This window comes from Capsaspora owczarzaki (genome assembly GCF_000151315.2).
Source record: "Capsaspora owczarzaki ATCC 30864 unplaced genomic scaffold supercont2.1, whole genome shotgun sequence".
NCBI lineage: Eukaryota > Filasterea > Ministeriida > Capsasporidae > Capsaspora > Capsaspora owczarzaki.
The window spans coordinates 2,287,300-2,309,199 of record NW_011887292.1 but is presented as its reverse complement, the minus strand read 5'-3'; the positions used below and the strand labels follow the sequence as shown (position 1 = coordinate 2,309,199).

Genomic DNA, 21,900 nt, shown 5'->3' with positions numbered 1-21,900 from the left:
TCTCTCTCTCTCTCTCTCTCTCTCTCTCTCTCTCTCTCTCTCTCTCTCTCTCTCTCTCTCTCTCTCTCTCTCTCTCTCTCTCTCTCTCTCTCTCTCTCTCTCTCTCTCTCTCTCTCTCTCTCTCTCTCTCTCTCTCTCTCTCTCTCTCTATCTTTCAATTGTCTACAATGTCTTGTTGACACAATCCACTTTTTTTGTTTTGCAATTTCGCCATTCATGCATGCCGATGTATTTCCCTTCTTTTGGGGCGCCATATTTCAAGCCACACCACCTTCAAAGCACATGAACAACAACGACGACACCTTCGACGACACCTTCGACGACAACTTCGACAACAACACAGTATAAACACCGTCGCCAAATTTCCCCCCCCCTCTTTATTTCTTTTCGGGGCTTCACTTCCAATCGCCGGTAAGCACAGGTGCGATGGGGTGCTCGCGAGGCTGGAGTCCTAGCTCTTGCAGGACTTGGCGAGGATTCACGCGAACTTTGGAGGCATCGACAATGGCTTGCCCGTGTGCACCCAACGAAGCAGCGACATCTTCGTGCGCGCCAATCAACAAGAGCTCGACATTGTCAAAGTCCAGCATACGAGTGTCGCGGACGGGAGCCCAGCGTTTGCCTTCAAACTTGTCGATGAGCTGCTGAGGATAGGCGACTTTGTCCTCGTCGCTCAGGCCCAAGCGTTGACTGCCCGCTCGCTCGAGAGCAGCGTCCGTGGGTTGGAAGAAGGGGTTGCGCACCTGCATGAGGAAGGACCCTTCTTCTCCAATGTTGAAGGAATGCTGAACATCACCGAGGTCGCGCGGCAGTTGCAAACTGTACACGAGATGCGAGTGGCCGTGAACGTCGACCAACGCGTACACACCCTCGCCTGCCGGACGCTCGCCTTCGACAGTGCGCTCGCCTATTGTTTTGGTGGAGTACTGCTCCTTCTCGAGCACCGCTTCTACCTCGGACAGCTCAACGGACGCTTTGCTCACAAATGCCCACACTGTCTCGTGCTTGCCAATGTTGGGCAGGTGCTTGCGACCCACGTTGATGACGCGCTTGACGGTCTTGTGAGTACTCATGTCAGCCGTTGCGGCGGTGGCCAGAGATCCAGTCTCGGGGCAGAGTAAAATGTGGAAGCGCTGGACGTCGTCCATGCCCTGCGCCTCCGACAGCATCACCTTTGGGCGGTAGAAGAAGAAAATCCGCCCATGCTCCAGGTTGCGAGCCTTAGGTGCCTCTTCACTGGTACGCATCGCGCTGTGCTGGTGCTGATTCATGGTCATGGCTTGGACGGCGTTTCTGTTGTGCACATCGAGCTCGTCCTTCTTGGTGGTGTTGTCAGCACTCGTGGACGCTGCCGCCTCGGTTGCGGTGGAAGTTCGATCATGGCCACCGCTCGCGCTCACGGATTCCAAGGCGTGAGTAGTGTCCATGGTTGCTGGATCCAAAGTTGAAGGGTCAGAGTCGGTGAGCAAAGGGGTCGAGCTTCCTGCTGTAGCACTGTCGGTCTTGGCGCCGATCTCGGCATCATCGTGAGAGCGCTCCTTTTCCACCGATCCCTGCAAGACCACAGGCGTTGAAGCATCACCGCTGTCATCATGCTCCTCGCGTTCCTCGGCTTTGTCTTCGGACACGGCTTGCTGGGCGGCGTCGGCGTTCTTCTTTGTTTTCGCCCCCGTCTTGCTCGCCTTCTTGGGTGCCTTTTTGCCTTTCTCTGTGCGCTTGGGTGCCCGTTCATCTTTGTGTGCGCCCGGTTTCGTCTTTGTCGCAGCTTTGGGCTTGGACGCGCGCATGGAGGCGGTGGAGGAAGCTGAGGTCCGCGTCCCCATTTGCGCAGTAGGCGCATCCGGCGTCGTTCCACTGCGCAGCGCCTTGGCCGCCTGGGCGCGTGTGATACGACGGTCTTCGGCACCGCCACTGGCCTCGATGATTTTCGCGGCACGCTCAAGCGCCTCGTCACTTGCAGCGAGCGTATCGGCGTTGCGTTTGTGTACGTGCGCTTTTTCTTTGCGTTGGTCTTGCTCCATGGTCTCTGCCTTCTCATGGTGCCTTTCTTGTGACTCGTGCGGATGCGGGCGCAGCTGGTGTTGCTCGTGCTGGCTCTGGTGATGTTGTTGAGGCTGCTCGTGATGAGTTGAAGGCTCGACGTGGTGGCTAGCGCTGCTCGAGTGAGGAGCGTGAACTGCTGCATGGGCAGATTTCCCGTCGCCCGTCGTCATCGTCCAACTGGCGACATGATGATCGTCTGCTTTGAAGCTTGGAAGGCTGAGCACGATTTGAACAAGATGATGCTATCGACGGTCAAAGAAAGTCAGACAGAGGGACTTACGTTCCGATTGCGGCATTGCTGAACAAAAAAGTTGGTTCAAACCAAGGACAAACGACTGAGCTCTCGTTCATTCACTCAGCTCAGTGATTATCGACGTCAGACTGCGAGTACAAAAAGGAGCAAAGCTGCAGCGTCAACAAACGTCAACGTCAAAAATTGTTGGTAGATCAGACTGTTTTCGACACCGAACAAGCTGTGAAAATGGGTACCTCAAAGCAATCACTGCACTGAGTTGCATTCTAAGTCGTTTTTCAATGACATTGATTCACGCTATAGCAATCATGAGAAAGAAGCAGGGGGCCAACGAAGGGCAGAATGGAGACAAAGACAAGGCGGGTTGCAATGTACGAAGACCGTTTTAGAGCTCGATTGACTCGTAAGCGTTGCCAATGGTCGATTGGGTTGGCAGAGACGCAATCTCCGAGTAGGCGGTAGCTGCAGTGGTGCCCGCCGCCCGAATTGTGGATGGGGCAGGCAAAGCAGGGTTGGCGTACTCGACGGCGCTTCCCGACGCATCAGCATAGTGGACGGAAGCGAGCGCAACCTCGTTCGTGCCCGCAGGATGAGATGTCGAAGTCGCAGAAGCATACGTTGCTGATTCGACCGGAGGCCCAGAATGGGCCAGCGCCGAGTATGCTGTGTTGGCCGACGCATTCGCATTGGAGCGGGTTACGGAGGTCACGGCGGACGCTTCGGCGTAGACAAGCTCTGGCGAGCCCGCAGGAGCCCGAGGACTCGAGCCGACTGCCTCGTAAAGGGGTTGGGTGCTGTTCGTGGAAATGGCTTCATAAGTGGGGTTTGCCACATGCGAAGAAGAAGCCGCGTGGATACTCTCATAGGCTGGACCCAGCTCGGAAGTTGATTTGGCCAGTTTGGCGGCGCTGGCGGAGGTTGCGAGGGTCTGAGAAGCGTGCCGGCGACGAAGGGCAACAAACATGGCCAAAACCAACACGAGAACCAACAAGCCGACAATGATACCAATAATCATCGGCAACGAGGCGCTGCCATTGCCTGTGTCGCGAGGAGCGTTGGAGGCTGCCGACGCAGCGGAGGCAGAAGCGGTGGATGCTGCAGAAGCGGACAGTGCAGATGTGGCCGAAACCAGAGATGCAATGGAAGCAGAAGCCGTGGACGCTGCGGATGCAAATGAAGCAACAGAAGTCGAAGCATTGGTTGCGGCGGTGGCGAGGCAGTAGCCATCCATCGGTTCAAACCCGTCGTAGCACTGAATGCACACGTTGGAGGAATTGCAAGTCAGGCAATTGGTTCCGCAGCACGCACTTGACCCAGCGGCATAGCAGGTTGCACAAGTCGTATCACACTCTAAAAACCAATCGGTCCAAAAGAAAATGGCTCGACGCCGCAAGGCAGTTAGCGCGATGTGCAAGTGCGAATCAATGCACAACAAGATGTCACAGAATCTTACGGTAAGGCGTAGAAGCGGTGCCATACATGCTGGGAGGAGCAATGGTATTCCCAGCAAAAGTAAAGTCGTTCGGTGTCAGCGGCAGGCCATATGAATTGGAACTGTACGACAAGAACAGGCTATTTGGCAACCCCTTGAACAAACCAGGGGGCGTGGTTGTCAATGGGTTGTCATTCAAAGGTCTGGAGATTGCAAAAAATGAGAAACAATGGCGAGTCAGCTTGTAACATTGCTTGCTTACAAGTTGGTCAGCGCGGTCAGGCCAATGAATGCATTTGCGGACAGGGTGGTGATCCGGTTTGAGTGCAGCCACCTAGCGATCGTGTGGCACTTCAGCCAATCTCATTCCTGCCCTCTCAAATCACGCTGTGTACTTACAAGCCGCGTAATGCACTAAGCTCGGTGAATGCATTTGCGGAAATGCTGGTGATCTGATTGGTGTCCAGACGTCTAGAGAAGCTTTGAGTCAGCGCTTCGGTTTGTTTCAGTGACGAGTAAATCAAAGGTTGCGTACAAGAAAACTAGTTTTGTCAGCCCTGTGAATGCATTTGAAGGAATACTGGTGATTGGGTTGGAATAGATGTCTCTGGGAATAGCACCAAAGTGAGTCAATGTTCTCATTTGGCTTCCAATCATGTCGCTCGCCTACAGTTGCATCAGCGTTGTCAGCCGAGCGAGCGCATTCGTCGGGATTGTGGAGATTTGGTTGTTGTTCACGGATCTGATACAAGCCGCTCGTGAGCTAATCGTTCGCACGATGTCCTTGCATAGTCATACTGCGTACAGATATATCAGCACGGGTAGCCCGGTGAACGCGTCTGCAGAAAAGCTAACGATTCGGTTGTTTTGAAGGTATCTGTTGCGTACATGATGGGAGTAAACTGACCGCTTTGCTATTTAGCAAGCAAAACTCCTGTAGTTCCCTTACAGATACGTGAGCGCATTCAGTCCTACAAAAGCATTTGCAGAAATGCTGGTCAGCTGGTTTGCGACCAGCGTTCTTCATGACAGTGCAGCAAGTGAGTGAACGTTCTTCATCCTATCACTGGATGCCGCTTGTTTACAGGGATTTCAGTGACGTGAGCCCGTTGAACGCCTCGGCGGCAATCGCGGTGCAAGGATTGTTGTTCAGATAACTAGTTACCGCGTGTTCTGTGAGTCCAAATCTGCTTCATTCAATAGGAGCCCGCGTGCTTACAGCGAACTCAGCGCCGAAAGCCCAGAAAATGCATTTGCAGAAATGCTCGTGAGCCGGTTGTATGCCAGATGACTAGTTCCCGCGAGCAGCGTGAGACCAAAGCGAGGTTCCTTCAATACAAGTCCGCGTGCTTACAGCCAAGTCAGCGCCGAAAGTCCAGAGAATGCGTTTGCTGAAATGCTCGTGAGCAGGTTGTTTTCCAAAGTCCTAGAAATAGGAAGAGATTTAACATACAATACGTCTGACCCTTAAACCCGCGTCAGAGCACGCTTACAACGTGTGCAGTGCGGTTAAATTGCTGAACACATATTCCGGAAGGCGGGTATTTTGGTTGTTGTTTAGGTGCCTATATTGCATGGCAGAGTTAGGTAGTTGCTTTCGTTCTGACATATGTATGTTGTATCGCTTGCTTACAATAGAGTCAGTGCAGTCAACCCTGCAAATGCATTTGCGGAAATGTCTCTAATCTGGTTTTCAAAAAATAACCTGGTGCACGTGAAGTAAGTGAGTAGCTACTGCTGGTTCTGTAGTCCAGTCAGCGAGCGTTGCTTACAGGCTCCGTAGGCTCAGTAGCCCTGCGAACGCGTTCCCGCTCACGCTGGTGATGGAATTGTACCTCAAATCTCTAGAATAGGTACAGGGCGTGAGCTCACAGTTCCTGGTCCAATCAGGACATGACCTGTTGCGTACAAGACTTCAAGCGCTGCAAGCCCAGGTAGTGCGTTCTCGGGAATGGTGGTGACCAGGTTGTTGTTCATGATTCTGTTCGCAGTGTGACGAGTGAGCCAATGCATAGTGTTGCTTCGCAAGGCGAGATCCATTCGTACAGCGTTGTCAGCCCAGCCAGTCCTGTGAATGAAATTGCAGCCATGCTGACAATTTTGTTGGATGGTAGTTGACTAATGATGACGTGAGGGCATATCCGCTTGTTACGTGAAGCGAGGAGACTTGCTTACAGATTCGTCAGTGCTCCAAGTCCAGCGAATGCATTTTCGGGAATGGTGGTGAGCTGATTTTCGGTCAGGTCTCTGGTGCTCAAGTAATGTGAGGGACAAAAGTGTGGCTTGAATTGCTTGTCACGTGAAGCGAGGAGACTTGCTTACAGATTCGTCAGTGCTCCAAGCCCAGCGAATGCATTTTCGGGAATGGTGGTGAGCTGATTGTCGGTCAGGGAACTAGCAGTTGTGGTGTGTGAGCCAAAAGTATCTCGATCGTCGTTTGATTGCAATCTTACAGAGAAGTCAGAGCCGGTAGATGCGGGAAAGCGTTTGCAGATAGCGTGGTTATTTCGTTGTGGTCCAAGTTACTGGTGGGTGGGTTGGTGGGTGAGATGTGCGCAATATTCCAATTTTTCACAAACAGATTCACTGCTTACAGCCGTTGCAGGGCAGTGAGGCCTGTGAATGCACTCGTGGGAACGGCGGAAAGTGGGTTGCGCCGCAAGTTTCTGGAAATGTACGGTGAGCCTCTGGTTCTTGCTCCATTCAAGAAATGACCTTTTACTTACAGTTCAGTGAGAGCAACGAGTCCCGCGAAAGCATTCGGAGAGACGCTGGTGATTTGGCCGCTGACCAAGCTTCTGGTGACAATGTGAGCAGTGATCCACTTCGGATTTGGCTTGATCTTGTATATCTCTTGCTTACAGTGATTCTAGCGCGGTAAGATTGGCAAATGTACCTGCGGGAATGCTGGTTATGTCGGTGAAGTAAAGATCGCTTCAATGATGGTCGGGCCAGTTAGCGAATTCTTCAAGATTGCGATTTCGTTTTGATGTCCTTACAACTGTGTCGTGTTGGTCGGGATTCCGCCGGGGATAGCCGTGATTCCCATTCCTGAAAGTGCGCAAAAGACATGCGTTTCGGAGCACTCGCAGGCATCACTCGTGCCATCAGAATGACAGGCGTTGATTGCTTCCGACCGCTGTGCGTGCATTGCCACACAGAAGAGCAGAAGAGCAACAGAGCTAAAGAACGTGCCGGTTCTCATCTTGTTGCGAAAACTGCATCCAACCATGACGATGCGACAATATAGTCAGATCGACCTAAAATCACGCCCGCTCCTTGCCTTCGATGACAACAAGGTTTGGCTTTTTCGGCGAAAATGGAACCAAAACGGGTAGTCGTTTCCACTCGGACTCGTCCCTCAAGTATTGCCAATGTCAAGCGCCGAACGCATTCTTGTTGTGAGCCGAGTGGCTTGGCAAGTGTTGTGGTGGTTGTTGCGTCGTGGTGGTGGTTCTTGTGGTTGCTTGAGGTTCTTGTTTGTTGTTGTTTTGGAGTGGGGTTTTTTTCGGCGTTGTGTTTTTGGGGTGTTTTCGTGTTTGCACTCAACAACACACTCGTGGTTTAGCGTGCGTTGTAAAACGTACTTGAATGTTAATTTTAAGGTGCTCGCGCGTCGGTGGACGACACGGGAAGAGCGAAAGAGTGAGAAGCAAACGAAGGAAGGAAACCAACGAAAAAAAAAACACCGACAACTGAAATCAAAAAAACACCAAAAAAAAAAAAAAAAAAAAAAAACACCCCGACCACAAACCAGCACAGACGCCAACCAGTGCGCAGCAACTAAATGCAAGAACAAGCAACACTTGCTCGCAGCCCTGGCACGCGTGGTCGATGCACGCGTTGCGACACGGAGTCACCTCAGAATGAAGTCACAAGCATCAGAATCTTGGCGAATTGCGATTTGTCGCTTTTTTTTTTTTTTTTTTCACCCTTTCCCCCCTTCCCTCACCCACCGGCCCCCCCCCCACCGAGCTTCACGGCAGCTCTGGTGGTACACAAGTAAGTTTGGTACATGGTTGGAAGAGCAAGAGGGGATGACGCGTAAATCTTGTTGATGAGCGATGGGTTGTTCGGAGACGAGATCTGACCTCGGCATTGCGCAAAAATGATCACAGGGCAAAAGAAAAAAGCACAAAAGAGTAGCAATCGCCAAATTAGTAATGGGGGTTTTTGTTGTGCTCAATTCGTGATCGGGGCTTTCTGCAAAAATGCTCCACTCGCAAACAAGCCCAAACCGGAGGATGCTGTGCTGTGCTGTGGGCAGGTCGCTCTGTGAAGTGGACGAAAAAGGAGGGAGGTGGTGGTGGTTGTCGTAGTGGTGGAAGGTTGAGAGGGCGAGGCGGTCTTGTCGGAGCTTTTTTTTTTTGTTCTTGTTGTTGTTGTTGTTGTTGTTGGTGGTGGTGTCGGTGTGTTTGAACGATTCGCCTCGAACGCGAAAAATCCCAACAAATCTTTGGTAATGAAAGAAAAGCTTCATCAACAAGGGTGCCAACTGAACTGCGGAGTGTCAACGGAGCAAAAAGGACCCAGGTCGTTTCTCAACAATACAGCGCAGCACAGCTTTCTGCGAAGAGTGTGCAGGCCTGGATTTTAAATTTTCCCCCACTCATGGCAGCCAAACACTGAAGACAAACCAAGAAATACCATTTTAATGATTTTGTCACAAACTGAAAAGCACCAACCGGCTGAATGCGTGCAACAACAGCAACGCGGCTGCCGACAACACTGACAACTGAGGGCGCAAACGACAAACAACAGCAATACACGTTTTACGCGTACATGCCGTCCTCGCGGATGTGCTTCTTATCAAGGCAACCGAGAACCATCTCGGCAATCAGCAGCAGGCCAAGACCAACGGCGGTGAGAATCAGGCCAGTGGTCGCCTCGCAGGTATCGGGCAGCTCGTAAGTGTCACCGGGAGAGACGCAAGTGAACAGGATGGCGGCGTTGTCCTTGAGACCGGCCGGGACGAGCAGCAGGCCAATGACAGTCAGGATGATGGCGAGGGTGGCAAGAGGATAGCAGGCGACAATCGCGCGAGGGCTGAAGATGGCAACCAGCGAGATAAGCACGCAGAAACCGACTGCAATGACGGCAATACCAATCAGGAAGGCGGCGGCGACGACGTAGTCGTTGGTAGCATCTTGCATCTGGAGGATTCAAAGTCGAAAAAAAGTGAGACCAAAAGGTGCAAAAGGTGCAATTGCGACAATAATGCGCGTTTCTCGTTTCTCGCTCGCACGCGCGATGGCTCTTTCGGCAGTCACGTCTCTCTCGCTTTCCGCAATCACATCTCTTCATCTCACCCTTCAGCACCCAATTCCAGCAATTGAGCGCAAAGAGAAGAGCGTGGTTCAATTGGTAGTTGCCTTTTTGAGAACTCTTTGGTTTTTCTGATTTTTTGAATTTTTTACTTTCATTCACTTTTTTTTTTTTTTGCTCCTCTCCCTGCCTGCCTCCACGGCCGCACAAACAAGTCAACGAGCACGGTGACAATAGTTTCTTGCTCATCCATCACGAACAGCAGTTTGTAAAAGACAAAAAAAAAAATGCATATTTTGAACGGTACTTTTTTTTTTTTCTTTTTTTTTCTTGGGAGCCACGTTGAGCCTCGCTTCACAGTCAAGAGCAACTCTCTCGCGTGCAGCACACACATACACACATACACACACACTCTCTCTCACACACACACACTCTCTCTCTCTCTCTCTCTCTCTTCCTCTCTCACTCTCTCTCACACTTTGCAAAAACCACATGCGGTATCATTGTGATGGATTTTTTTTTTCACAATGTGACGAACATTCTTTTTTGAAAAAAAAGCGAAACCGACGTCACCATCCCAAGATGAAAAAAAGAGCGAGTTTGCCGGCGCCTGGCATCAAACACACAAACACACACGCGCGCGCATAACTCGCACAGGGCGTGATGAGGGAGGACGAAAAGGTGGGGGGGGGAGGCAAGGGAAGAGAGTGGAAAAAGCGAATAGATCAACACCACTTAACACACACACAAAAAAAAAAAGAAAAAAAAAAAGGCAACCCGCCTGCTGCGGTCAACAACTCACATCGCTCAGGGTGTCGTAGCGGCCGCAGTCGTCGTTGATGCAGAGGGAGATGAGACCGACAGAGTAGTCGTTGTTGATCTTGCGCGCAACCCAGACGGGGCTAGCAAAGCCGGCAGCGAGAACCGCAAAGGCGACCGCGAAAACGATGGCCACGCCGAAGGCAGCACACTTGACCATTTTGAAATAGGGATAGGTTAGGGTTGAATGAACAATGAAGAGTGGCAAGGTACTGTTCAAGTTTGGGATTTAAAAAGTACAACAAAGTGAATGATCAATTACAAAGGGTGTGATCACATCCACAGAAGTGAGCGCGCATGGGGAACGACCATCACATGGCGAAACCAAAAAAATTAAAAAAAAATCACACATTTTCGCAGTGTCACTCCACTGAGCTCCACTCAAGAGACATCCAACGAAACTCAAAAAGAAAAAGAGTCTGAAATATGCGCAGAGCGACCAAAACGCCAGACAAGTGACGAAGCAGGGGCACAACACACCAGAACCAAGCCCATCGTCGTCATTCTCCGAAAAAAAAAATCATCATTCCAACACGCATATTTTGACGCACACTGTGTGCTGAATGCGTGCTCGTCCAATCTCAGGATCTGATCGATCGGCTACGCACACTCGTCATTTTTCACTGTGGGTGATTTGCTTCGTCGGACCAGCATTCAGAACGAATAGGTAAATCCGTTTGTGTATTGCAGCCAATTTTTACACACCACACCAAAGGGAAGGCTTGCTAGTCTTGTAACAAATACAAATCCTAACTGAAATCTGAGTCTAAACAAGTGCGTTGCTATCTCAAAGATGGCATCGCTTCAAAGCAAGCGCGCATCGACAGTCGGCGCATTCTGAATTTTGGTTTGGCAGTAGCGCTCGAACGCATGAAGGAACTTGGGATACTCGCGCTTGGAGACGGCGCGGGTGAGAGAAGACGGCACATAACCGCCAGGATCAACATTCGCCATGTAAACAATGTCGGTCGCAATGCACGACCGCGGAATGGGCCCTGTCATCGGCGTGCCGGGTTTGATGCGCGTCCGGCACGTCATGGTGATGTTGCAGGTTGCACGCACCAGTCCGTTCGGTACAATCTGCAAATGTCAGCAACACCGGAGGAACGAGGAGAATGAGCACAAATACGACAACCAAAAAACCAAAACAAGCATTGCACTGCCACATAATGACAACGGCTCGTACAGGTGCTTTCGGATGATCCGTGGAAACACACACAACCATCCAGCCGGGACCAGCATGCGCAGGCGATTCAGAGGCGAGAGCCGCGCTGATGGGTCGGATGTGGTCAACAATCACCGTTTCTCGTTGTGTTGCTGGCCACACGCGCTTGAAAACGCTATGAATGACGATCGTAGTGTCGTCGGGAATGGCGAGGGCATGAGCGCTATCGACAGTAGCTGGATATTCAGAAGCAAGTGAGTTGTCATGCCCGAATCATAACGGTCCCATTTGATTGCAAGTTTAAAACGACGCTTACCTTCCCATTCCAGCCGCGAATCGAACGACCAAAAGTTCCGCGCAACTTCTCCTGCAGCAACGCCTTCCACAGTGTGATAGGCCTTGAGGAGATCGAGAATGCGTTCGCCGTCGACAATTTCCTTGCGGTAGACATTCATCACTCCTTCTGTGTGCACCAGCTTCCACTCTCGGTCGTGCGAGATATCCTCGGTGGCACGCGTATAGTTTCCGGCACACATGGCGTCGAGCTTGACCTGCTCGGCAAACTCGAGGGAACGGAAGGGTCGACTCGGATCGGCGCTGTGTACTTGCGACACAGGAATGGTTGCCAATAATGCTCGGATGTTGTCATCCGTATTGTTTGCGACTTTTCCTGCTTCTGGTGCTGTCAAAGTCGTTGATGATCGACCTGTGCGTGTGCTGTTCGTTGCACGGCGAGCACCTGTTTGGGATGAAGAGGCGAGTTGTTGTTGCTGCTGTTGTTGTGTGGTTGGTTGTTGTTGCTGCATTGGTTGCTGCTGTTGAACGTGTTGATTAAGTCCAAGGTCGGGCTGCCGGAAAGCAGACCTACGCCGGCGCGACGCAGTTTGTGGCGAAACGGTGATGGTGTCTGTCTCGCCCCCGCTGCTGTTGTGCTCGTCGGTTGAGAGGGGATCGGCGTCGACAGACGAGGTGGACGCACTATCACTATCCGCGATTTGAGGTGCCCCATCCTGTCGAGGCTTCTCAGAAATGGACGGCTGTTGCAGAGCTGCAGCGGATTCGTCCGCCGGGTTGGAGACCGATGGGCCAACGAGATAGTCGCGCCAATCACTGCCAAACAAGCGCAAATCCTTGATGGTGGCTGAAGAAGGCACCGCGACTGACCCGCGGCTCGCATTTTGTGCTGCCACCCTGAGAGAGGGCGAGCCTGGGGCGGCAACAGCCGTACTTGATGCGTGTTCCAGCATTGCGGGAATGGGTTTTGCGGCTTGTGGGAAGAGCGAGGTGGACCCAGCGGGTGCATCAAAGTGCAGCTGCTTGTTCTGGGCTTTGAGCACGTCGATCAGTCTCAGCAGCTGAGCCTCCACTGGGCGAGGCTTGTTGAGCGCGGTAATGACGCACGTTGCTGCCGCGTGCGTTCCGACAATCACCAACCCGATAGCATACAGCACAAGGAGTCTGAGTTCGAAGAGCTCCTGCGAGGCCGAGGGCATCATGGCGGGTCTACCAGAGCAAGCACAGTTGAGTTTCAGTTCAGCCATTCTCAGTTCGCATCAAAGTGACGGTTTTGCGACCAGTGTCACCCGCGTCCAGGAGTTGACACGAAATTTCACCGAGTGGCGGTTTTTGAGTGCTCGTCCCGAACCGACTACGCAGTGTGTGTGTGTGTGTGCGTTTGTGTGTTTGTGTGGCAGATGAGTCGGGTGGATGGATTGGTTGTGTGGCGTGATGGCGGTTTTTTTGGTTTTTGTGTTTGGTTGATTAGCTGCAAGGTCTCTCTCCCCCGCTCTTGATGTGCGTCCTTCCACACTACTATACTACGTCGCTGTATGGTCGATGCGACCGAGGTGGTGAGCAACGACGAGCGCAGAAACCTTTCTTTTTTTTCGTCCTTTTCAACTTTAAGTGGTGCGCAGTTGAATTCAGCCAACCAGCGCCAAGCAGCCAGTTTCCTTGCACAGTGCATTGAAAAACAACAAAGTGCTCAGCAACCAGCTCCACGAGCCAGAAAGAGCGCGTCTCGAGCCAGGCGAACAACATGAAAACGAGGTTTGGTGGCTGCGCAGCATTTGCGGGGACGGAGGCAACGAAGGGAGAGGCGGGAATCGTGGCGCAACTCTGTTCCAACTCACCCCACACTTTTCGCATTACCCACACTCTCTCACTCTGACAACGAATAGAGCCACCAAAGTCCGACCAAAGGCGAACGAGAACCGTGGCACAAAAGCAGAGAGTGCGATTTTGTTTCAAAGCTTACAAGCCAATGAAGATGGCAAGAAGCATCCAGCCGCGGACGGGCAGCCAGCGACTGGACTCGACAGCAGCCAGCCCTGCCGCGGCGCTGCTCAAAGTCATGATGATAGGAGTGAAACTGAAAAATTAAGAGTGCCCTATGGTTTGAAAGCTGCAATGGCTATTTTCATCAACGCTGGTAGTTGCATGGCAAAATATGGAGAGGCCAGCCGTGTGTGCTGTGGTGCAAGGCTCGAATGGAAATGGAAATCTTGCAGTGCCAACCGTCGGCGGTTGCAACTGCTGCTTCATTGTGCCTTTGTGCTTTTCCTGCTTTTGGGGTGAGTTTCGTGCGCTGTGATTCCCTCCCGCAAACGGCTCGAGTGCGCAACACCTGCTTGGGCGTTTAAGGGCAAAGGGCGTGGAGCGAGGGTTTGACATTTCGGTCATCATTTGGCTTTCATTCGCCTTGGCGTTTGTTTGCTCGAGCCATCCCCCTTGTCTCTCTGTCGCTAACCATGTTTCTTGTCGTCGTTCGACCAACAGTTGCCTGCCGTATTTGCACACTCTTCTCTGGCGGTCTGCCGTGACAAAAGTAAATTTTGTGGGAACAGTCTTTGTTTGTGTTTTTGTTCGTTGAACATTTTTTTCGAATTCACATGTCTCCCGAGCAGCTCGTGAATGCGGTCGTGCGTCGGCACGGTGGCGAGGATCACGGCGACGACGGTCATGCCGACGAGGACGAGCTCCGTACCACCAAGATTGCCTGTCTGGTTGCGATTTTCGCGGGCTCCGCGTTTTTCGGTTTCATTCCCATGTAAGAAAGTGGACCGGGGATTCGTGCAACCGCAATTCCAACGATACCTTCTTCCTTTTACCCCCCCCCAATCCTTGCGCCGTCAGGCTCTCCCAGTTTCACCCATAGGTGGGGAAACTCGGTAGCCGAACACGTGCAGGAGTCGAGCGAGCAGCTGAGCGGCTGCTGGGGAGGAAAGGGAATGCCAACGATATGAGAAAAAGAGTTTAAAAAAACGCAACAAATCCCAACCAATAAAAACAATCCAACATGAGCGCAACGCTGGGCGCGTGTGGCGGCCACGATTCCGGCAACCTGTGCGTACAAACGCCTTGACATGCTTGCAACAAAAATCCTTGTTCAAAACGCCAACGCATGCGCGGGCGACGGGGGGGAAAGAGCTCGACGCGATCACCCCTCACCTTCCGAAAATGGGTGTACGATATTTTTTGGTTTTTCTGTCTTGGCTTGAATCTTATCAGCAGGAGTCCGAAGCGTGTTATCGTTGCCTTCTGAAAGAATTCCCCCAAAACGCCTGCCACGTGTATCTATCGGAGGCATGCGCGGGATCAAACCCGGGGGCGGGGTGGTGAATATCACACACTTCAATTGCAACTCGAAATCTCACCAACATCTTACTTTTCGTCCGTTTTTTCTTCCAACCCTGCAGGCTGGTGCTTTGGATTTCCAAGCGTCGCGCTGCAGCACGTGGTGAGGTTGCCAATCGGTCCGAGTTCATTTCGCGCCGAGCTGCGCAGGTCGTCAGCTTTTTGAACTGCTTGGCCGGCGGTGTGGTGCTCGGAGTTGCCTTCCACTTGCTGGCTCATGGCAGCGAAGGTTTTGAGAGCTACTTTGTCTCCCAGGACGACGACGTCAATGCCGACTATCCGTTCTCGGGCTTGCTGTGCGCCGCGAGCTTGATTCTGCTCATCATCATCGATCGTCGGATTCTCCATTCGTTCGGAGGTCACTCGCACTCGATCCTGCCCGAGAGCTCCACTTCCAATCACGACCTGCAACTCTCGACGCTGTCTCCCGTCACTACCCGTTCGCAGTTGCTCGCTACGTCCTCCAATGATCCTCGTGAGCAGGACATTGACGACGGCTGCCATTGTGACGCTGACTGTGCCGACTGTGCCGCGGGAACGTGCAACTGTGGCATGACTGGCAAATGCGGTCCGGAAGTCGCCCCCGCCTCTGCTGTTGTCACCGTGCCCGAGCAATCCAAGAAACCGGTCAGTGATGTCTCCGATCAGCCGTCAGCAGTCTCGCACAGCGTAAGTCGTGAAACCGCGGGGGAATTTGTCGATTTATTCTTTCGAAAAATGTTTGCCCGAGTTGACCTCGATTTCCCCTTTTCGCAGTTGGCATCCGCGTCCATCTTTGCCATCGCTCTGTCCGTCCACTCGCTCTTTGAGGGCTTGGGCATTGGCGCTGAGTCCAGCTCTACCGGATTTGCGACCATTGTTGTGGCAATGATTATGCACAAGATTGTCGAGGCACTGGCGTGAGTCACGGCGGACGTTCTGTTCAGTGTGTGTGTGTGTGTGTGTGTGGTTTGTGTGGTGCTTACAATGCATTCACCTCTCCTATACTGTTGCTTGCTCACCTAGATTGGGCGCACGTCTGACTTACGCGAACGCGTCTACGCTGCGAGCGTCGCTGATCATTATCGCATACGCCCTGGTCGCGCCCATTGGTGTTGGAATTGGCATGGGAGCGCAAGAGGGCGTTGAGACCGAGACGAAGGAGCTCACCGAAGGCATCTTCTTGAGCATTGCTGCCGGAGCGCTCTTTTACATTTGCTTGATTGAGATCATCCCGCTTGAGCTGACATACGTGGCAACCAACCGCGGAGGCAGCGAAATCTTCTTCTGGGTCAAGGTTGCTGCTCTTCTTGCCGGCTGGGGCTTTATGATGGGCATGGCATACGTAAGATGAGCGACAAGCGGGAGGGGGTCGTTGCAAGAGATGAGATGTGACTGAACATTGCAAGCGAGCTAACAAACTTTCTTTTGGCGTCGATTCAACAGTATGCTTAGAGCAAAGCAACAGTCCATGCACTCCCGAGAATTCCCCCCCCCCCGCCTCCCTGCTTTGTGTGCACTTGTGCTGTAAAGTGCTGTGTAGCGTGTCGGTACTTGTTTTGATGTTCGTTTGTGATTGCAGTTGCAGCGAAACGCTGGCGTCGAGTGCAGCCCGCATCCCTTTTGAATGTGAGTGTCATGTTTATTTGGTGTTCTAAATGTTGCATATACTTCTCTTCTGATTCCACACGCCAGAGCATTAGAGTTGCAAACCAACAATTCGTTTCAGCGATTGGTTTGGGATTGTTCTGTTTTGTTTGTTTTTTTCGCTTGTTTTTGTTTTGGTTGAACTTTTTTTAAAAACCCAGTCCTTGTTTTTTTTTTTTTTTTTTTTTTTTTCGTTTTTTTTTTTTTTTTTTTTTTTTTCGCGTTTTCGTTCATTCAGCTTCCTCGAAACTCATGAGCACTGCAGGACATGTTGGTCACTTGACGGCCAAGCAACAGGATGCACTCACCCAGCTGCGCACCATGACCACCGAGCTGCCGCATCAAGAGTGGCTGGACGACCCGTACTTGCTGCGCTTCCTGCGGGCTCGAGCCTTCAACGTCGACCGCACCTTTGAGATGCTCGAAGACCACTTCCACTGGCGAAAGGAGACTTTGTTCCCCCGAAGGCAAGGCCCACCCACCTCCCCGAACCTCCTGGGTGCACCCGTGCTTGTATCACAAGATGGCGAACAATGCGCCTCATTCCTCTTTGAACCGCGCCCCCCTGCGCCGCCGACGTTCGCGGACCTTGGCCAGACTGCATCTCGCCGTCAACGCGGGTGTATCATGGTCCATTTTCCACTGGGACTCGGCGGCGCGCTCTCCGTGCGTGTCGCGAGACAGGATCGAATAGCGGCAGCTAGGCTTGTCTTATTCTCTCACTTTCTGTCGTCTCACACATTCACACGCACGCTCACACACACACACACACACTCTCTCTCTCTCTCTCTCCTTGTTTCGCCATCCGTCGCCTTTTGTCCGCTTGATGCCGTCCGCTTGATGCCATCCATCGCAGCTCGTCTCGAGTCGCTGGGGTTTTCAATTTTCATGTTTTGATTTTTATTTTATTTTTTGGTCACTGCCGCTCCTCCTTTCGTTCACACTTCATGCTCTCATGGAACGGACGATCGCGCGTCATCCGATTGCTCATCACAAGATGACGTTTCTGCTGTTTTGCCCCTGACCTTGTTGTCGCTAGGTGCTCACCATTCACTACCCCGGCGGCCTGCACTTCCATGATCGCGAGGGCAGCATTGTCTATGTTGATCGCATCGGCCAGACCGACCCTCGCGGTACGAACATCTCTGCGTTGTTGTTGATGATGTTGTTGATGATGTTGTTGATGATGTTGTTGATGATGTTGATGATCTCGATGATGTTGTGGTGGATGGTGTTGTGTGGTTTCATGTTCGATCGCCGTTCACACCTCTGTGTTTTTGCTTCCGTTCCGAGATGGATGGCCAAATGACCTTGAAACATTAACTTTAATCTCCTTTTTGCTTGCGCAGGATTGTTGCGAGCAGCGCGAAAGGCAGACATTGTTCAGTTCCGCATTTTCAACATGGAGCGCACGCTTCAGGTGTGCGCAGAGCAGTCCGCCAAAATCGGACGCAAGGTGCAAGAGCTCACCATCATCATGGACTTGACCGGTCTCAACCGCAAGCATCTCTGGGGCCCTGGACTCGACCTGTTCCGCGCCGTCGCCAAGATTTACGAGGCAAACTACCCCGAGGTGGTCAAGCGCTGCTTTATCATTAACGCGCCCATGATCTTCCCAGTCATGTTTAATCTCATCAAGCCGCTGCTGCACGAGGCAACCCGTCAAAAGATCCGTGTTTTGGGTAAGTGTGTTTGTGCAGTGGCTGTGCGTGTCGGCACGGGGGTTTTTTTTGGTTGGTTTTTTTTTTTGCAACAACCGATTCTAACACGCTGTGTCGCCTGTCCACGCTGCCTCAACATCCCCCCGTGCAGGAAGTGACTACGTCAGCGTGCTGTCCGAGTACATCGACCCGGCTGTGCTTCCCCGGTTCTTGGGTGGAACGTGCACTTGCTCGGGCGAGGATGAGTTTTGCAAAAAGTTCATTCGTCCTGGTGGCGAGGTTCCTGCAACGTTCTTCCTGGACTCGGCGCTCAGCGACAGCGCGGTCGGCGAGAGCGGCGGCGAATCGACCACCGTTGGCCGCGCTGCCACGTTCGACGTGGCCGTCTTGGTGCGTCAGCCTGGCAGCGTGTTGAGCGTCGAGTACATGACCAAGGACTTTGATGTCAAGTTTGGTATCTGGTACTTCCAAAACGACGATGCCGTGCTCCAGAATGGCGACTATGTCGAGAGCTCCTCGGGCAAGCGTCACCCTCGCGGCATCCACCGTCAGAGCTCTGTTCGACAGCAACAACCGGCCCCGGTGCTGCGTCGTGAAGCCCACAGTGTTCCCGATATCGCTGCCCACTCGCTTCAGGCAGTCGCAACAGTAGAAGCCGCAGAAGACCAACAGCCCAAAACCATGAAGCGTGGAAACAACAGTGTACCCGACATCCACGCTGTTGCCGCGGCAAGCGACGACTCGAACGTGACGCGTCGCTACCAGCTTTTCAAGGGCACTGTGCCCAAGGATCTGGACGTCATCACTGAAACTACGCAAGCAGATAGTCATCTGGTCATGATGAGCGAGCAAGTTGTGTGCGATGAGCCTGGTACGGTGTTTTGACAAGCTCTGACGTGATTGTGGGGGGGGGGAAGGGGGCTTTGTTTGTTTGGTGTTTGACTCACTTTTGTTTCCATTTGGTTTTCTAGGTGTCTATGTGCTCCGCTGGGATAACACTTACAGCTGGACACGCAGCAAGCAGCTGCGATATCTGATCGAAGTTACGAGGCCCGAAGTCGACGATTAGGGAACCTTTCGATCTCAAGCAGCTTCGAGTTGATTGTTTTGAAAAGGCTTTCTCGTTCATTGACTTGTGTCACCCCCCCCCCCTTGCCCGTCCGCATCGATTCCAATATAACTTTTTAGCAATACATGACGCGAGAAGTTGAAAAAGAACAGTCAAAAAACGATCAGAAGAGGGCTTATAAAAATACAACACTCACGCGCACAAAAAATATTCAAACTCAAACACATCACCAAAAACTTGCTCCAGCAACAAACCTGCTGCACAGAGAGAAAACAAGACACACAAACAGGATAACTAGCTGAGAAACAACAAAAAATTACGGGCTTGCAACTGCGGTGACCTCAGGAGTAGCGGATGAGACGGCGTCAGGAGTAGCGGATGAGACGGCGTCGGGAGTAGCGGATGAGACATCAGTGACTTCGGGTGTGGCGGATGAGACGGCGTCAGGAGTAGCGGAAGAGACAACGTCAGGAGTAGCGGATGAGACATCAGTGACTTCGGGTGTGGCGGATGAGACCTCGGGAGTGGCCGACGAGACATCGGTGACTTCAGGAGTTGCGGAAGAGACGTCAGTGACTTCAGGCGTTGCGGAAGAGACGTCAGTGACTTCGGGAGTTGCGGAAGAGAGATCAGTAGCCTCGGGAGTGGCGGACGAGAGATCGGTGGCCTCGGGAGTGGCGGAAGAGAGATCGGTGGGCGCTGGGGTCGAGGTGAGAGCAGCAACAGAAGCTGATGACGATGCGGCATCAACGGCAGATGCAACAGAGGCCGACTCGGCAGACGCCACAGAGGCGGACGACTCGATATCCAGGGCAGAGGCGGCAGAGGCTGAGGACGATGCAGCATCTACGACTGAGGCCACGGAAGCCGACGACGCAAACTCGACAGCGGAGGCCACAGACGCCGACGAAGCGACATCAATGGCAGACGCGACAGAAGCAGACGACGATGCAAAATCAATAGCAGAGGCCACAGAAGCCGATGATGCGACGTCGACGGCAGAGGCCACAGAAGCAGACGACGATGCAGCGTCAAGCACGGATGCAGCCGACGACGCAACGTCGAGAACGGACGCAATCGAAGTGGCAACGGCAGCGACAGAGGATACTGAAACAGCACTCGCGAGCGATACCTGCGACACAGATGCGGTTGCTACAGAGGCCAGCATTACTTCAACGCTTGACGCAGACAGGGCAGAGACGGACGATCGCGAAACGGTGGCCAACGAAGCTTCCTCTGCAGAATTGTCGACTTCATGACCTGTTGATCATTTTGAAGTGGTGCATCCACAGACAAGCGTAAAGCAAACATCGAGGCGTCAGATAGATGAGTAAAAAAAGTGCAACCAGTCAACCGACAACGAAACAACCAGCATTTCCGTACGTTCGTGCGAGGCAAAGTTGTAGGCCGCCATGCCAGCGAACAAGGCAAGCAGAATAACAAGGACAGTGATGGCAACGGCGTAGCGCTGCCAGAGCGGAATGTGCGTCACTGCCAGAGAGAAAAGCCAGGAACGGACGTCAAAAGTCAAAACCCCAAAATCCCAAAAACCAATACACCAAAATCCACCCATGAACAGCGCTCAGAGAGACCATTCTCACCATAACGCTTGGCCTTTGCGTGCTTTTTGTGAGGGTCCTCATCAGGGATCAGCTGACGGTCGGAGGGATGCGAAGGGCGACCCGCGCCGTTCAGATAGCTCTCGACGTCCGCCTCATCTGCATCGTCGGCAACGCTGGACACTGTGCTCGAGCGGCCACGCAGGGTGTGCATTTCGTTCGCCTCGCCGCGTTCAGCGTTCGACGATGTTGAAGCCCATGCTTGAGCAGCCTGGCGATCGGGAGTGGACGCTGCGCCCCACTGCTGCTGGCCCTGCGAGTGGACAAGTTGAAGGAATCCAGTCAAGTGAGATCAAAACGTCCTCCTTCTTCTTCTTTTTTCTCTCTCTCTCTCTCTCTCTCTCTCTCTCTCTCTCTCTCTCTCTCTCTCTCTCTCTCTCTCTCTCTCTCTCTCTCTCTCTCTCTCCCTCTTTTTTCTTCGGATTGCATCGGACTCGAACTGCAACAGAGTGTGCAATGACGCCAACCGATTGATTCCATGCCATCATGGCGCTTTGGCTCGGCGTCCGTTCGGTTCCCTCTTTTTTTCGTCTTCTTCCGCCCCCTTTCAGCTGCTGATCCAATCCAACTGCTCCCTTCCCCTCCGCCAACCTGGCCGCGACCCTCCGCTTCCTCCACGCTAACGCCAAGTGTCTGCCGCTCTCTCCAGTCGCCCCCCCCCCCTTCCCCGCCCTTCGTTCGTGATCTGAGCTTAAACCTGCTTCGCTCGAAACTTGGTTTTTTTTTCGTTTTTTTTCGATTGGTAACAAAATGTGCGTCGTTCGGGAATTTCTTGTAGGAACCGCAGCGGATCGCGGACGGCCCAACCGGACCCTGCAATAGACGCAGCATCGGCGTACATCCATGCGTGCGGGGGTCGCCGTGCGGGGGCTGCAACGGCTGTGAAGGCAGCGAAGCAGTGCCACAGCGAGCCGCGTGTGGTTTTTCCATTTTTTTTTTCTTTTTTCTTTTTTTTTTTTTCTTTGATTCTTCCATGGTTTGCCTTTAAAGCCGGCGCAGGGCAAGGAAGTGGCAGATCATGCAGCCCCTCCTTTCCTTTCCAGCAGCATCAGGATCGATCTCCAGCCCAGTCTGGTGGCGATGGTGATTGGAGCGGTGAAGAGGGGGAGGCGTGTCGCATTACTTTAAACCACGGGTCGGACATTCCTTGCGCTGATTTCTCGTTTCAATGAGAATACTCGAACTGAGAACTTGTTTTTGAAAAAAATGACTGGTTGTGAGTATCTACGACGCTGCGGTTTTGAGTTGCGACGTTCACAAACGATTCCTCCAAAAACAACCAAAAACAAAAAACTGCGTTTGAGCTTGCACT

General features: G+C 52.6%; 7 protein-coding genes across 7 annotated transcripts; 2 read left to right on the top strand and 5 right to left on the bottom strand.

The window, feature by feature from the left end:
* Nucleotides 1-136: 136 nt before the first annotated feature.
* CAOG_00715 (hypothetical protein) lies at nucleotides 137-2,375 on the bottom strand. Its single transcript, XM_004365529.2, has 2 exons — nucleotides 2,324-2,375; nucleotides 137-2,239 (listed from the first exon to the last, which is right to left on the bottom strand). Exons 1-2 carry the CDS (start codon nucleotides 2,337-2,339, stop codon nucleotides 396-398), a joined length of 1,860 nt encoding a protein of 619 aa, XP_004365586.2. The 5' UTR covers nucleotides 2,340-2,375; the 3' UTR covers nucleotides 137-395.
* Nucleotides 2,376-2,681: 306 nt separating this feature from the next.
* CAOG_00714 (hypothetical protein) lies at nucleotides 2,682-6,777 on the bottom strand (the record flags this gene model as incomplete). Its single annotated transcript, XM_004365528.1, has 22 exons — nucleotides 2,682-3,646; nucleotides 3,750-3,931; nucleotides 3,991-4,062; nucleotides 4,128-4,199; nucleotides 4,264-4,335; nucleotides 4,534-4,605; nucleotides 4,678-4,749; nucleotides 4,814-4,885; nucleotides 4,948-5,019; nucleotides 5,083-5,154; nucleotides 5,222-5,245; nucleotides 5,362-5,409; nucleotides 5,501-5,572; nucleotides 5,638-5,709; nucleotides 5,775-5,846; nucleotides 5,904-5,975; nucleotides 6,051-6,122; nucleotides 6,182-6,253; nucleotides 6,323-6,394; nucleotides 6,455-6,526; nucleotides 6,591-6,662; nucleotides 6,728-6,777. The coding sequence occupies 22 exons, from the start codon at nucleotides 6,775-6,777 to the stop codon at nucleotides 2,682-2,684; spliced, it is 2,493 nt and encodes an 830-aa protein (XP_004365585.1).
* A 1,584-nt stretch (nucleotides 6,778-8,361) lies between these two features.
* On the bottom strand, nucleotides 8,362-10,048 carry CAOG_00713 (hypothetical protein). The gene is made up of 2 exons (XM_004365527.2): nucleotides 9,796-10,048; nucleotides 8,362-8,881 (listed from the first exon to the last, which is right to left on the bottom strand). Exons 1-2 carry the CDS (start codon nucleotides 9,970-9,972, stop codon nucleotides 8,501-8,503), a joined length of 558 nt encoding a protein of 185 aa, XP_004365584.1. The 5' UTR covers nucleotides 9,973-10,048; the 3' UTR covers nucleotides 8,362-8,500.
* A 397-nt stretch (nucleotides 10,049-10,445) lies between these two features.
* CAOG_00712 (collagen type IV alpha-3-binding protein) lies at nucleotides 10,446-13,412 on the bottom strand. The gene is made up of 4 exons (XM_004365526.2): nucleotides 13,235-13,412; nucleotides 11,294-12,480; nucleotides 10,999-11,213; nucleotides 10,446-10,892 (listed from the first exon to the last, which is right to left on the bottom strand). Exons 1-4 carry the CDS (start codon nucleotides 13,330-13,332, stop codon nucleotides 10,617-10,619), a joined length of 1,776 nt encoding a protein of 591 aa, XP_004365583.1. The 5' UTR covers nucleotides 13,333-13,412; the 3' UTR covers nucleotides 10,446-10,616.
* Nucleotides 13,413-13,828: 416 nt separating this feature from the next.
* On the top strand, nucleotides 13,829-16,281 carry CAOG_00711 (hypothetical protein). The gene is made up of 5 exons (XM_004365525.2): nucleotides 13,829-14,026; nucleotides 14,676-15,282; nucleotides 15,370-15,512; nucleotides 15,619-15,937; nucleotides 16,039-16,281. Exons 1-5 carry the CDS (start codon nucleotides 13,869-13,871, stop codon nucleotides 16,045-16,047), a joined length of 1,236 nt encoding a protein of 411 aa, XP_004365582.1. The 5' UTR covers nucleotides 13,829-13,868; the 3' UTR covers nucleotides 16,048-16,281.
* Nucleotides 16,282-16,491: 210 nt separating this feature from the next.
* Nucleotides 16,492-18,969, top strand: CAOG_00710 (hypothetical protein; the record flags this gene model as incomplete). The annotated part of the gene is made up of 5 exons (XM_004365524.2): nucleotides 16,492-16,905; nucleotides 17,279-17,372; nucleotides 17,589-17,921; nucleotides 18,052-18,771; nucleotides 18,872-18,969. The coding sequence occupies 5 exons, from the start codon at nucleotides 16,492-16,494 to the stop codon at nucleotides 18,967-18,969; spliced, it is 1,659 nt and encodes a 552-aa protein (XP_004365581.2).
* Nucleotides 18,970-19,129: 160 nt separating this feature from the next.
* CAOG_00709 (hypothetical protein) lies at nucleotides 19,130-21,787 on the bottom strand. Its single transcript, XM_004365523.2, has 4 exons — nucleotides 21,712-21,787; nucleotides 20,571-20,841; nucleotides 20,353-20,460; nucleotides 19,130-20,229 (listed from the first exon to the last, which is right to left on the bottom strand). Exons 1-4 carry the CDS (start codon nucleotides 21,730-21,732, stop codon nucleotides 19,286-19,288), a joined length of 1,344 nt encoding a protein of 447 aa, XP_004365580.2. The 5' UTR covers nucleotides 21,733-21,787; the 3' UTR covers nucleotides 19,130-19,285.
* Nucleotides 21,788-21,900: the final 113 nt, after the last annotated feature.

Excerpts from the sequence above, each read along its gene's own strand:
- CAOG_00712 (XM_004365526.2), bottom strand. The coding sequence starts at position 13,332 with ATGACTTTGAGCAGCGCCGCGGCAGGGCTGGCTGCTGTCGAGTCCAGT. Across the intron at positions 12,481-13,234 it reads CTTGCCATCTTCATTGGCTT|ACCCGCCATGATGCCCTCGG; the intron begins GTAAGCTTTGAA and ends TTGCTCTGGTAG. Across the intron at positions 10,893-10,998 it reads CGGATCATCCGAAAGCACCT|ATTGTACCGAACGGACTGGT; the intron begins GTACGAGCCGTT and ends TGACATTTGCAG.
- CAOG_00709 (XM_004365523.2), bottom strand. The coding sequence starts at position 21,732 with ATGTCCGACCCGTGGTTTAAA. Across the intron at positions 20,842-21,711 it reads TGTCCGACCCGTGGTTTAAA|GGCCAGCAGCAGTGGGGCGC; the intron begins GTAATGCGACAC and ends GTCCACTCGCAG. Across the intron at positions 20,461-20,570 it reads CGCAAAGGCCAAGCGTTATG|TGACGCACATTCCGCTCTGG; the intron begins GTGAGAATGGTC and ends TCTCTCTGGCAG.
- CAOG_00713 (XM_004365527.2), bottom strand. The coding sequence starts at position 9,972 with ATGGTCAAGTGTGCTGCCTTCGGCGTGGCCATCGTTTTCGCGGTCGCC. Across the intron at positions 8,882-9,795 it reads GCTACGACACCCTGAGCGAT|ATGCAAGATGCTACCAACGA; the intron begins GTGAGTTGTTGA and ends TGAATCCTCCAG.
- CAOG_00711 (XM_004365525.2), top strand. The coding sequence starts at position 13,869 with ATGTCTCCCGAGCAGCTCGTGAATGCGGTCGTGCGTCGGCACGGTGGC. Across the intron at positions 14,027-14,675 it reads TTTTTCGGTTTCATTCCCAT|GCTGGTGCTTTGGATTTCCA; the intron begins GTAAGAAAGTGG and ends CCAACCCTGCAG. Across the intron at positions 15,513-15,618 it reads AAGATTGTCGAGGCACTGGC|ATTGGGCGCACGTCTGACTT; the intron begins GTGAGTCACGGC and ends TTGCTCACCTAG.